The sequence below is a fragment of the Tinamus guttatus genome, unplaced genomic scaffold (genome assembly GCF_059628265.1).
Source record: "Tinamus guttatus ecotype Peru unplaced genomic scaffold, ASM5962826v1 Tinamus_guttatus_pri_ptg000027l, whole genome shotgun sequence".
In the NCBI taxonomy this organism is placed as follows: domain Eukaryota; kingdom Metazoa; phylum Chordata; class Aves; order Tinamiformes; family Tinamidae; genus Tinamus; species Tinamus guttatus.
In genome coordinates this window covers 76073-89448 of record NW_028288561.1, presented here as the reverse complement: position 1 = coordinate 89448, position 13376 = coordinate 76073, and the positions used below count along the sequence as shown (strand labels likewise).

Sequence of the window (13376 nt, the reverse complement as noted above, 5' to 3'; positions counted from 1 at the left end):
CTTAACGGGCCAAATCGCTAGCATGCAAATCCTGCAAACGTGGGCCTCACAAACACCTCCCGTCACGGAGCCCTGCCGCTCCGGGCTGGTTGTCACCAAGCCCAGCTTGTGTCCCTGGGCACAGCCCTGCCAGGCCCCACCTTCCCTTTGCTGTTCCACTCACGGACATTGAAAACGCAGCTGCACTTCGTGCTTCCGAACAAAAGCACAGACATCTTGCATTTATTTTCTTTTCCATCCCCAGAAGCTGCTGCCTTGCTGTGTATGAAGCTTATCTGAAGTCATGTCCAGAAGGAAAGTCAACTAAACCAGGTAGGGATTCACACTGCCGACTGACATGATTTTTATTCACAAAGAATATTATATAAGCAGGAAAGGGGTTTTAAGTTCTCGATTTGCAAAAAGTCATTTGACTTCCCTCTATATTCTAAATCACTAGCTGCTAGAAAGATGCAGAGTTAAGAGGAAATGAATATCCACAATTCTGCTGTAATGACTTTCTTGCTGTATTTTCTATACTTCATGGCAATATACTTGCACAAAACCACGTTGCAACACTGAATCTAAGGGCAGCTACTAATGCAACCCATGCGGCAGGGCTTTCCCTCATCAGCAAACCCTCTGGCGGCCCTCCGAGCGCTCTGAGGGCGGTGAGAAACGCGTCCCATGCAAGGCTGTTCTCTCCGACAGGCTGCCCCTATGCTTGCACAGGGATAACATCATGGGGTTTGCCCGGCACGCAGAGTCAAAACCCAGCAAGAGCTGGAATTTTCTATTCTATTATTTCTAGAATACCACCTCAAGGCATGCAGGGGCGTCCTCTCCCCAGTGACTTTCTGGGGGGTATTTAACCTGCCTGCAGGCTGCAGAAGCTGTTATCACTTAACACAGATTGGTGTGAGTTAAAATATCAGAAGACATATTGATTTAACTGCACTTTTGGAGCCACACCAACGGACTTAGCTTAGCCACAGATCACGGCAGGCCTGTTCTTAACCCCAACACTTTTATTCCCATAGCATGCAAAGCATCAATAGCAGCATCTCAGCCATTTAATTCCTTTCATAGCTCCAGAGGACAGATTTTTTTTTTCCATCCCCGCTCTCAACTTTCCAGGCAAACAGTTACTGCCCCAGGTTGCAAGTTACACTAGTGATTTCTTCCACACAGGAACAGGTCAGACAGGCCCCAGGGAGCAGAGCTAAGCCCATTTTCGCTGAGCCGCTTGCCTTATTCCATGGCAATAGTCTCAAGAGTTATCCTGGTTATTTTTAGGACTACTGAGAGCTGCCAGGGCTCTCGTACCTTGGGAGGTTTCACAGCTTCTTACTCAGCCCTGTACACTAGTCAGAAGGACTAGGCAGAAGCTGAATGTGACAAGTTTGTACAAGCCTAGATGAGGAAGGTCCAACACAGTGGCTATCAGCTACACAGATCCTGTGCCGGGCAGCATACACAAGGTAGCAATGTTGTCTGGGCTGTTGCAGCCTGTGTCACTCCTCTCCTGAGCTGAGCTCCCCCTTCCCAGGGGCACAAGCATCATGCTCATATGGCAGCAGAGAGCAATTCTTCCCCTCAGAAAACAGAGCAAAGTTACACACAATTTACTCCTTTCCCTCTTTAGCATATATATATAAAAAAAAAACTTACCTCTACCCTTGTAAAAAGTTCTTCTTGCACCTAAAAAGGCAGCTAAGGTAAGCCATCTGCCTTCTCCTTCCATTTATACCTGATAAAGGCAGCTGTGCCAGAAAATAAGTCCCAGCTGTGTCTATTCCTAACTTCTTTAACTTCTTGCCTCAGGGGAGTGTCTATCAGGAGAAGCTGTGAGTTTTTTGGGTGAGAAACCATAGGCAGGGCACGGAATTCAAATAGGGCTGTGTAGGTAATAGTCAGTGATAGAGCAATACCCTGGTGCAGCCTGGGGAGTTGTGAGACTACTGGGTAACTCCTAGCTTTTGAGGTGAAATACATCAGGGACATTTGCTTCAGGGCCTGAGTGATTTGGGAAGAGCAGGAGAATCCAAAGCCCTCCACATCCAGAAGGGATCCACAATGGTCTAGATGTGATGGGGATGTCTATGCCCTTCATAGGTGGGGATGATGCAGGAGCTTTTCTCAAACATCACAGGAGCAGCTGTGAGGCCCTGAGGGCTGAAGTGTGTGAAGTGACTGCTCTGTGGTTAGTTTGTCTTGCAAATTCAGCCAGTATTAGATCTTCCACACAGTCATGCATGAAAAGACATGTTCACATGAAAAGGCAGGTAAATAAGAAGCTGAGGGAGTGCACTGACACCTTGATACGCCTTATGTCTTTGAGGGTGGCAAGGCTGGCTCACACAGCAGAAGGTGCTAAGTGGCCATGCAGTAGCTCCCTGGATGAACAAGAGGGTTTTGATTCACTGCTTTTTGCTGTGCGACGGTCAGAGACCAGTGTTGACCCAATGCCAGCACTGCACTGGCTTCATCCTGTGGCTTTATCTGTCATGGTTTATGGGTCACAGTTAATTTTAACTTCCAGATGCAGACGCTTGCTTTGCCCTGCCTCCCTCTATGCTCAGAGGAGTGTGTGCCTTTCTGAGGGGTGGAAAAACTCAAGTGCCCTGATTTATTAGCACCTTGAAGCTGTGGGATGTGAAAAACAAGCTCAACCTGGGAACAAAACACAAAAATACAACTGCTGTCACGGCAACTGTCTCCAGATGCATGAAGAGACCAATTATTTCCATTAATCAACTTAGTGAGAAGCTGCAGCAGAGGCTTAAAAAGCAGCCAAGGTTGGATGCTGGTGGGAAGAGCAGATATCTTCATAAAACCTTGGCTGCCAAGAGAAATTGTGATTCCTACAGTCCCTGAGGATTTGGGGAGCAGACACCAAGCACCTGTCCCTAGCAGAGCCTTTGGGTGATGCTGCCCCAGTGCAGGTAGAGAGGTGCCTTAGGTGCCTGCACGGGGTTTAGTCTCAGCCAGTGCAAACCAGCAGAGCTGACGGGCCAGAGCCTTGGCCAGCAGAAAGGGCAACACAGACTGATGCTAATGAAGCACAGGGTGCTGTTAGCTGGAGGAACTGAACCTCCTGCCCACCTTTGCCCCAGGTGTTCCCTGCTCCCCTGGGGATGGCTGCGCACATGCATGAGGGAACCATCCTGCCCTAGATGCCAAGGGTTGTTCATCATTTTGAATTCTCCTGGAGCATCTCTTAAATCAGTTGGGAGCAAGCGATGGCCCAGGAGGACCCGCAGCAGCAGGAGGTACTTTGGGATGGCAGAGGTACTATGGGCAATGAGATATGCCCAGCAGCCAAAGTTTGACCTCTGACATTTGACTGAAATCTTGGAAAGCCAATAGGGAGCTCTGTGCCTGGGTCAGCGTAGACCAGTCTGTGCCAAACTTTATCAACACTTTTCACATATATGCTGTCTAGGAAGTCTGGGCTCCACACAGGACTTCTACAACTTCAGCTTAGCTTCTGGCTGTGGCTTTAAGCTCAAGTGCATGGGGGTCTTGGGCCATAGCTAGGCCTTAAAAACACCATCACAGCTCCAGCGCACTCCAACCCTGGTGCAGAGCCCTTCTCCTTGACGCGCAACATCTCACGCTTTTTCCCAGACAAGAGCCAGTGGAAAATTTGCTGGAATTCCAGCTGGAAGTTGTCAGACAGTTGGTGGAAACCCCCTGACCTCAAGTGCTGGCTTCTGCCCTGCCTGGTTTTCTTCTCTTCCCGGGATGAGACTCTCTGAGCGGGGACTGTTGCAGCAGACCCGCAGGGAGCACAGAAATCCTGGTGTTCCCGCCTCTGTGCTTGAGCAGGCCCCCCTCTGCCCTAAACCATCTTACACTGTAAATATTTTAAAAGCCTGTCAGGGCTGCGGATTATGTTTTGCTGTTGTTATGGATCCGGCCCCAGCAGGAGAGGTTCTATTAATAGTGACGCTGCCACAGAGGGAAAGGGCACAGGGGGCTCAGTGCCGCGTGCAGCGGGAGCACTATGGCTGTCCCCTCAGACTGGCAGCAAGGGGACGAGGAGCAGGATGCCTGGCCTGAGCAGAAACGCCAGTCCTGACCCCCATCTCCTGGGAAGCCGTGCCACAACATGGGGTGGGATCACAGCAGAGAAACAGGAGGCTTTCGCATGGCCTCAGAGATTTACCATGTCCTCGTCCAGGGCAGCAGCGAGGTCCCATCCCAGCCCCTTGGGGCTGCCCCTTCCTGCCTCCCCGAGCCCTCCTCGGTTGAGTGCTTTGGGACACTGCAGGCAGGATGGCGGAGGCTGTGGGGGCCACGTTCTACTCAGAACCCTGTGCTGCAGTAGGCTGGGCCGTTGGCTCCCAACTGCCGGCGCTGCGGGGCCCTGTGCCTGCTGCTCCCCCAGGGTGTCACGGGGCCCGACTGCCATCCCCTGTGCCAGGGGCCCCGCGGGCTCCTCACAGGGCGGCCATGTCCAAGCATGAGGCAAAGCTGCCACATGGCCGAAAGTGCTGCCAGTGCCACGCGGAGAGCGGCAGGTCCTCCTCCGACACGCAGGGCCTGTGTGGGCGCTGCGAGGCCCAGCTCGAGGGGGAGCCCGAGCCCGAGGAGGGCAAGAGGTGAGCGCGGCAGCGGAGCAGGGAAAGCCGGGCTGAGCTCAGTGAAGCCGCCGCGGCTGCTGATCACCAGGACGTGGCCATAAATTGCGCTTTCCTGCCATAAAGAGCTTGCAGCTTTACCCAATGAGAGGCAGCAGACGTGAGCCTGGGGAGCGCCCTGCCACCACACTCCTCGACATCGAGCTGGGTGCGACTGTAAAATCCATGCCGTCCTGGCAAATTCCACCCATGCTCCCAGCTTGCGCCACGGGCTGCAGTTTGGGCTGCAAGTGCACGGATCTAGGCTGCGTTTTAGCCTCCCATGACCTTTCCAGGCCATCCCTCTGCCACCTGGGTTATTTGTAGAATTTATTCTGAGCCAGCGACCCCGGGATGCCTTATGGAGACGCTGGTGAGGGGGGAAACAGGATTTAGCTGCTGAGCTGTCAGGTGCATGAAAAGAGGTGCGGAGCTGGCTCAGGAAATGCCCTAGTTTCTGGTGCTCTCGAACACCAAAATGTGGCAGAAACGTTTAACCCTTTAATGACCTGCCAGACTAAATGGGTAAAATGCAGTCCCAGAAGGCCCCAGGAGGGCTAGTTTATCTAAGCAACAAAATTTCAGAGCCAGAAAGAGCGGAGGCAGCTGCTGCTTCAGCTGCTGAACGAGTTCCCTAAGAAATGACGGTGAGCCCAGCTGAGGTCCAACCAAAAACAACAACAACAAAAACAACTCCAAAAGCCAAATCCAAACCAGCAGGACCGAGACTATTACAACTCCAGATTTTCTGTTTCATTCCAATCCTCATAAAACACTAAGGAAAAATAAGTGCAGAGCAAGCAGCAGGTTTGGCAGTGAAAGATGATTTCAGCAAGGCAAGGGAGCGGAGAAGGTGCCCTGGAAATACTCAGACGCTGCACATTAATGTGCTGCTAAAATCAAATGTGCATTTACTCCAGAAACGCCCGGCAGGATCATGCAGATTCCCCTGCTCCGGGGGCCCACAGCAATGTGAAAAACAGAAGGTGTGAAGCCGGCTGGCGAAACACAGCGCTTTCTGCATGCCACTACCACAACTCAGTGACTGCCCACCGTGACGCATTTCAAGCTGAACTACGTGGGTAAGAGGGAACTTCTCTCCTCTCTCGTCACTGACACGCTAAAAGAGGTTTCCACTGACTAAAACCTACTGATTGGTTCTGCACCTGCCTGGAAATGTGGAAATGCGCTTTGAAAAAGCAAGTCTCACACAGAAAGCTGAGGCGGCAACTCCCAGCATCTGCTCAGTGCAGCAGTTTCCCCAGGGCAGAAGGGCCAGACCCTCTGCCAGCAAGGGAGGGATCTGCCCACAAGGCTTTGCAGGGATGTCCACCTTGAAAATCCCACAGGAATTGTGTAAATCTGAAACATCTGCTCAAAATCTGCCCTGCTCCATTTCTTTGGTGTGGGATCCTAAGGCACAAACTTGCCTAGCAGTGGAAAATAAATCAATTACGCCATCTCCCGGCCATCACCCAGCAGAGCTCAAAACCAAACCCACACACTTTGGGACACGCTTTTGCAGATGTATCTCCCATACCCGCCTTTTTCGTTTTTCCTCTCTCTCTCTTTTTTTTTCTTTTTTTTTTTTTTTCTGGAAAAGTCCTGTGTGTTTCCCACATGGTGGGACATTCAGCCATTTGGGACAGGACTGCTGCAGTTAAGCAGATCTACCTAGAACAGGGACACTGAGCAACGCTGGGAAACAGTTTCATTCCCTGGGCTTGTTGGCTCCTGCCCCTGGCATGTGGAGTCCACCCAGGTAGTGCAGCCCTGTGAAAGGCCGGAGGGCCCCCGCACAGCCCACCTCGGAGCTGCTCACACTCCATGGCTTGAGGAACTAGATGCTTGCTCATGTGGCCCAACCTCACCAAAGCTTCCTAATTCCAGTGTGCGACACTTTGCAGATGCTATGGCACAGCTCTTGAGGATGTAGCCATAGGAGGCAGCCTGACCATGGGCACGAGCTAACGCAGAGCCAAGATCCTGAATCTGTAGCCTTTCCCAGACTCTCTTCTTCACTGTTCAATCCTAAGGTTAATCTGTGCTTATGTATTCACTTCCTCTGCTCCCTCCAATTTGGGTTTCAGCTGCGGACACATCAGTGTTGCTAAGCGTTCAAACAAGGAGTCAGAGCAGCTGCGGAGGGTCAGCATCCTCTGCGTCCTGATGAGCTGAGACGGAGACTTGGCAAGGAGTGAGACACTCGAGCTGTCCTCGGGAAAGGCTCTTCGCATGCTGAGGACAACCAGCTTGCCACTTCCCGACTGGGAGCCATTTCCCGGGAAGGACAGGTCTGCTAAGCCTCAGAACAAGAGTTTGTTTTTTTTTTTCCTCTCTTTGTCCTGGCCTATTACACCACATCCATCGTTTTCTTTCTACCAGAGTGAGGTGGCTGCATAGTTGCTCCTCAAGCTATGTGTCCAGCATCTTGTGTTCAGTGCAGGCCCTGCAGGGAAAGACTCAGTGGCTTTTAGCACATGGCAGCACTTTGATTCCTCATGCAGCTCTGAAGTGATACCAGAGCAGCACTAGTACTTCCCAATTTTCACCACCCCTGTGGCGTCAGACGGCTCTCCCAGAATCTGCAAAAAACATCTGAGAGAGGCATCAGCCAAGACTGGCTGCTCCTGTGCTGGCTAAATCCATATCCAATGCTCATTGGTAATCCATGCAAAGAGCCTGGATCGAGCTGGAGGGCTTTCCACCTCTGTGCCAGGAGTGAGTTATTCCTGCTGTCTGCAGGACAAGGTTGTCATATGGGACCACCCCAACTTCAGGGAGGAATTCAGGACTTATGACACTAAGCCAAGGGATGGTGACACGCAGGCACCGTGCTGTGCACCCCCCCGAGAGGGCTCCCCCATGCCCATGGTGTGGCTTTTCCCACGGGAAGGAGCAGGGCAGAGGGAAAGATGTCCATGCAAAGCTGAAGGTGAGAGCTCTGTTAAGAGCAGCCAGTTTTTAGCCCTGTTCCTTTAGCGTCTCAGCCATCAGGAGCGTCGCGCCAGGTTTGCGGTTTTCAGGCCCCGTGTTTGACAGCAGGGCCTGGCCGTGGGCTGGCACATGCACGGCGAGGGCTCCTGTGCCTGCGAGTTCCCAGCAGAAACTGCTCCCGAGGCTGAGGCGCATGCAGCCCCCGCCTGCTCCCCAGGGACAGAGCTGGGCAGAGCCAGCGCGGCCGTCCCTGCGTGAGGGACAGCAGCAAGGGCAGGCCCAGGCTCAGCGACCGTCTCATTTTTTGTTTCTAACTCCCAGCAAGGAGCAGTGTGAATACAGCAGATTTCCTATGTTAGAGGAACAAAAACACACAACACTTGTAGAGGAGTTAAATTTCTCAGCCTCTAGTGGGATATTAACCCCAAGATGTAAGAGCCCTGAATGGCTAAAAGTTGATTTTTTTTTTCTTTTTTTCTTTGGACCGCAGCATGTTTCTCCTCAGAACCTCCTCCAAGTCCTCACAGCACCAGTGAATTACAGTGGTTAAGGATATTCTTTACAGTGGGGAAAACCAGAGATAAGAAAACTATTAATCGACAGCTTCCATACAAATAAACAAACTAAATGCCTTGCAAACATGGGAAGGAACCAAGAGCACCACATCTCCTATGCAAAGGCAGCATGTGATAATTAGCTCTGCGCCTGGGAGCCAAGATGCTTGTGATATGTTCCCAGAGCTGCTCAGATCCCTGGACGGTCTGTCCTGTACAAATGCTGGCAAGTTAAACCAGCAGCTAAAATGAAACCCGGCAACATAAATACCAATGGGGCTGGAACAGGAGCAGGCTCGCAGCATTACTCCTGAGGCTATGGGTGGCCATTCTAACCCTTTCTTTGTCCTTGGCACAGAAGGAAGCTTGGGGTGAAGGGAATCAACTCTCACAGGAGGTTTGTTTTCCACATGGTTGTACTCATCCCAAAGCAGTTCAGTGGGCCCCTTTTTCATTTAGGCACATGCATCTAACAGATACACCAGCTGAGGTCAGTACTGATCCCAAGTCTGGGAACAGTGGAATATTCACCCGCCTCCTGGGGCTTTCACACGTGTATCTGCTTGGGGCCCTCCACCGTTTCTGCTTACAAATTCAGGCTGCTTCAAGCATCCCAGCCCCAGGACAGAGGGGCCAAACTGGCCACCATCCACAGCTCCTGGGCACGCTGAGGAAGGAGGAGGGCTTGGGGCCATGATGACATCAAACCGGGATGCAGAGCTTCACATGCAGGAGAGCCTGTGTGCCAGGGAAGCCTCCCGCCTCAGCACGCCATGTCCCAGGGGTTTCACTGTTGCTGCCGTCCCTGCTCATCTGTCCAAAAGCGACTCCGGGTGGGGCGAGTGCTCCACCGTTAACCCGGGGCACGAGGAGAGAGAAGCGACGTGCAGGGAAGGGCTGACCTGCCAGTGAGGGGCTGCAGCGAGGACAGGCGCAACGAACAGCAGCCCCCAGGCTCGTGTCTCATCTACTCCATCTCCACTCCTTCCCTGCAAGGACAAAGCTGGTGGCAGCCAAGCGAGTGCGTTTTCCATAGAAAAGGCCCTGGCTGCTGCTGTGTCCTGGTAAAAGAAAAGGCTGAAAACTGCCTTGTGTGCCTTGCTGTGAATGGGGAAGGCAGAATACGAGCCAAAAACGCTGCTGAGACTGCCCTTTCCTCCCTACCTACTCTCACCTGGCACTGTGTGGGTCACCCAACATGACTCCCCATGTGACTGAGTTGTTATCTGAGATTTTGGTAGCCGCTGTTCTAGGAGGCAGAGCAGAATTACAGCCACTATTTTTTCATGCTGTAATTTAACTCCCTAAAGTAATCTAACCTGCACAGAGCCATGCTTTGAGGCTCGCCGAGCATCCTTGACCTCAGAACTGTGTTTACTCCCCAGGGATTTGCAGGCATACAGAAATGCAAGACCAGTAATGGAGGTAGAGTCCACCACATACACCGACTTCATCTCCTGCGATCGGGCTGGTCGGAGGAACGCTGTCCACGATATCCAAGGCGATGCGACTGCTCTCAGCATGCGCAAGCTGACAGGGGACATAAGTGACCTTTCCATCGAGGGAGCAGGTGAGCTGCCACAGGCACCAGCAAACGTAGCTCCTGGAGCTAAGCCTGGGGGCAAGGCACAAGCTGTTGGGATCTAATCTCTGCTTCTTGCTGAGCTGATTCTGGGCCAGTCTGTGATTCTCCCAGACCTAGAGCCCCTTGCAAGGAACATGATAGGCCCTGGGCTCCCAAGCCCATGAGCACTGCATGCTCCAGGCACCCCCTTTACCAGCTGGGTTTGCAGAGGCACTGCTGTTAAACAGGACAACACTGACCAACAGTAACTCCAGGGCAAATTACACATCAGACCTTAGACTTTCTTGGGCAGGTATGTTTTCCTTTGTTTTTTGAAAAGTAGCCTTAATGTACTATTAAGGCTAATAGTTCCATGCTTTTAAACAACAATAATTTTGAACACCAGTCAACCATCTCCAAATCTTTCCCTGTAGCTCTAACACAGCAGCAATGTCATCTCACTCAATAACTGCTAACCAGCTGACTGGTCAGGAAGTATAAACCGCCCCCTGCTCAAAACATAGGGAAATCATCTAGTCTGTTTCCAGTAACAAGAGCCAAAACACACAGCAGAGAGTAAAGTCATTTTAGCTCTTGCTTTTTCCTCTCTAAGTTACAATAACAATAATAATGTTTTGAAACATTTTACCCCAGTTGAACCCCTTTAATATCCATAATAGAGCCAAACACAAATGAGAGCTCTTCCAGCAGAGCAATTAGGCTAATCACCACAATATCTTAAAGACATTTCTGGAGCCCTTACAAGCTGCAGTTATAGTTTAGACAAGGAGAAAACACCCCAGCTTAGAAAAGGATTGGTGTTGTAGAACTCCTGTATCTATACACCTTGCAGTCATTTAAAATTCTTGCAGCTCCGTTACACTTCCAGTGCTCCCTCCCAACATCAGTAGCTATGCTGTTTGAGAAGTTTTTGTACTCTGGGGCCATGAAGGGAGAGGCTGATAGTCTTAGGCCAAATATCTGGTCAGAGGAAGCCCTTCAGCTGATGATCTGAGTAAAACCGCCTGTAGTGATTATTACATTCTGCTGAGGACAGAAGTGATTGATTGTGTTTTCTCCCCAGTCCTCCCTTCTGTAGAAAGCCAAGCAGATGCCTCTTCTCCTGAGAAGGACCCTGGAGCAAGACCAAAGGGACAAGACAACAGTCCCTCCCCATGACAGCGTGCAGGGGTGGGATGGGGCAGGAGGAGGGACACACCCTAAACCTTAAGCAAGAATTTACTATTGAATCTGCAGAAGAAAGCAGAAGAAAGCCAACATGGAAGAACATATTCTGTCAAAGGCCTCTGCTGCAACTATTTGGTTCAGAGGGCTGCAGGATGCTGCGCAAGGACTGGTACCTCCAAGAGACTTCTGCTCCTATCCCTAACAACTTAGAACACTGCAGTGGTTGTAGTGATATGAACCATTCTCAAGATGCCTTAGCTGCAATTTTCCTCTGTAGGAAAGCACAATTTTAGTAATAATATAACACACTTTCCTGTTCAAGGTACCTTCTTATTTCATAGATATTATTTATTCTTTTTTTCTGTAGATTAGAATCTTAGATTTGGGGTTTTTATAAGCATCGCCCTTTTTTGCATCTTAGATCTGAACTGGCCGCTGGACCGTCCGTGTAGCCACAGTGGGCTGTGGGGAAGGGACCTGGCCTGTGTTCATGTCAAGCACCACTCACCTGTGTTGCTGCCACTTAGCAATCAGAAAAGGACCAAAGCACAGATGTGGGGACAGGCTCCACCTACAGACCCAGCAACATCAGCCACAGGCATCTTTTTCTTTGAGTTTTAGCATTTTAAGATATTGTTAGAGGAGGAGAGAAAAATTTTGCTGTTTTGACTGTTGCAATGGAGGCTTACCATCCATGCAAGCTGCTAGCTGAGAAGTGTTTTATCTATGGAAAGATATCACCCCATTTTCTTTTAGGAGATGCTTTGTGTTAAAGATGGTTTGATAAAACTATATATGCTGTTGGAATAAATAACACAGCCTTCAAGTATTGAAGTTGAAAGTGTTTTTCTGGCTGGATCTCTTATAGCAGGTTGAGCTGCAGGGAGGTTACACCAGCTTATGCTAAAGGCAGGTAGGGAGCTGGGATAGAAGAGTCCCTCCTGTCTGGGTCTATGAAACTCCTGATGTCTGCAGCATCCCATTGGAAGCAGATCTAACACCAAGCACTGAGGATGCTGAAAGTCAGCCTCAACATTGCCCAGGTTTGCTGCAAGGCAGCTCTTTTCTCATGGGTGTTTCATTTGCATTTCAGAGCTGCTCCTACACATTACTATTCTTTAGGTCAAGCATAGTAAAGCCAGCTTAGGGCTTGGCAGGGCAGCCTGGTGAAAACAGTCCTGGTGGGAAGAGGTGTCTTCTCAATCCAGAGATGTAGAGCTTGCGCTCTACAGCACAAGTCCTAGCCCCAAACAGTTCAGCCAGAGCTTTGAAGGATCATTACGGCCCAGCTGGGATCTACCACCAAAGCAATTGGACAAACTGAGGCAGGGGCCAGACAGAGTTGGCCTGAAAAATATTCTCCAACAGCGACACAAGGACAAGCATCTCTTTGACAGGCAAAGAACAGAATGTTACAAGTTTGAGACTTATCAAAAAACAAGGCCATAAATAAGCAGAGAAGTTGCTGCCAGACAGGGAGAATTGTCTGTCTGCCTCTGAGAAGTGATGGCTGCAGGACAGAGATGTATATAGCTCTATCCCCCAGAGGAAACGAGAATTTGGCAGCCAGCTAAAAGCTACATCTGCTTTTTGGCAACTACAAAATCAATTCCTCAAGCTGCTGAATACTATTGCCGTTCCATTCCCAAACAACATCCAAAAGGCTGTTCCCATTTCCGCACACTCAGTACAAAAGGGCAGGTACTTCCTGCTCTTGTCTGATTGCACAGTTGTGTTTTCTGGCCCCCCTTCCAGCTCTCTGCACCTCCGCTCAGCAGTAGTTTGGGCTCACATGCAAAAAGGAAGCTGAAGCACAGTGCAGAGGGACTGCATCAGACCCAAGTGCTCAAACACAGGCTAATCTTAGGCCTCTCTGGTCAAAATACTTTTGCTCCAAAATTATATTTAGCCAGGACACCAGCGACCTGTTTGCTGGGTAGTCTCAGAGGAGAGGCAAGAGGCATGAGGTTTCCCCTGCAAAACAGCCAAGTCAGCTGCCACCCCCAATTGTGCTGAGACACCAAGGGTGTCAGATTCATCCAGTAACATCCTGACTCGCAGAGCTGCTGACCACACAGATGCTCTGAGCCTTGGATTGCAAAGCAAAATACAGCATTCAGGACCTCCCCAAGCTAACCATGCACTAAGTTTTGAAAAGCCTTTCAGAAACCACCTCCCGCAAGTGCAGCAAAGGAGTGTAGGCATCTTCCCCCTTTCTCACCCAGGAATAACTTTCAAAATGTTATGGTTTGGAAAAAGGCAAAGGAATTGGGCTCTCAAAACACTACATCACACCTGCCCATTACTCTCCTACCATACCAGCAGTACAATAGGCCACACCCTTGAATAGAAAGGCAAGATTTCTATTTTAATATAAATTTGTTCTTTTATTAAACAGAATTATCAATCAACTGTCTAAAATCCAACCAAACAACTGTTCTTCAAAAACAACTTTTGGAGAAAGATTATGCAAAAATCATGGGTCTAAGTAACCACATTCTTAAAAGTCATGACATCATTTGCTCTATA

The 13376-nt window shown here is 50.2% G+C and overlaps 1 protein-coding gene across 1 annotated transcript; it reads left to right on the top strand.

Moving 5' to 3' along the window:
- The first annotated feature begins 242 nt into the window (after nucleotides 1–242).
- PKIG (cAMP-dependent protein kinase inhibitor gamma) lies at nucleotides 243–10917 on the top strand. Its single transcript, XM_010222957.2, has 3 exons — nucleotides 243–312; nucleotides 9481–9665; nucleotides 10759–10917. The coding sequence occupies exons 2-3, from the start codon at nucleotides 9515–9517 to the stop codon at nucleotides 10836–10838; spliced, it is 231 nt and encodes a 76-aa protein (XP_010221259.1). The 5' UTR covers nucleotides 243–312; nucleotides 9481–9514; the 3' UTR covers nucleotides 10839–10917.
- The last annotated feature ends 2459 nt before the right edge of the window (nucleotides 10918–13376 follow it).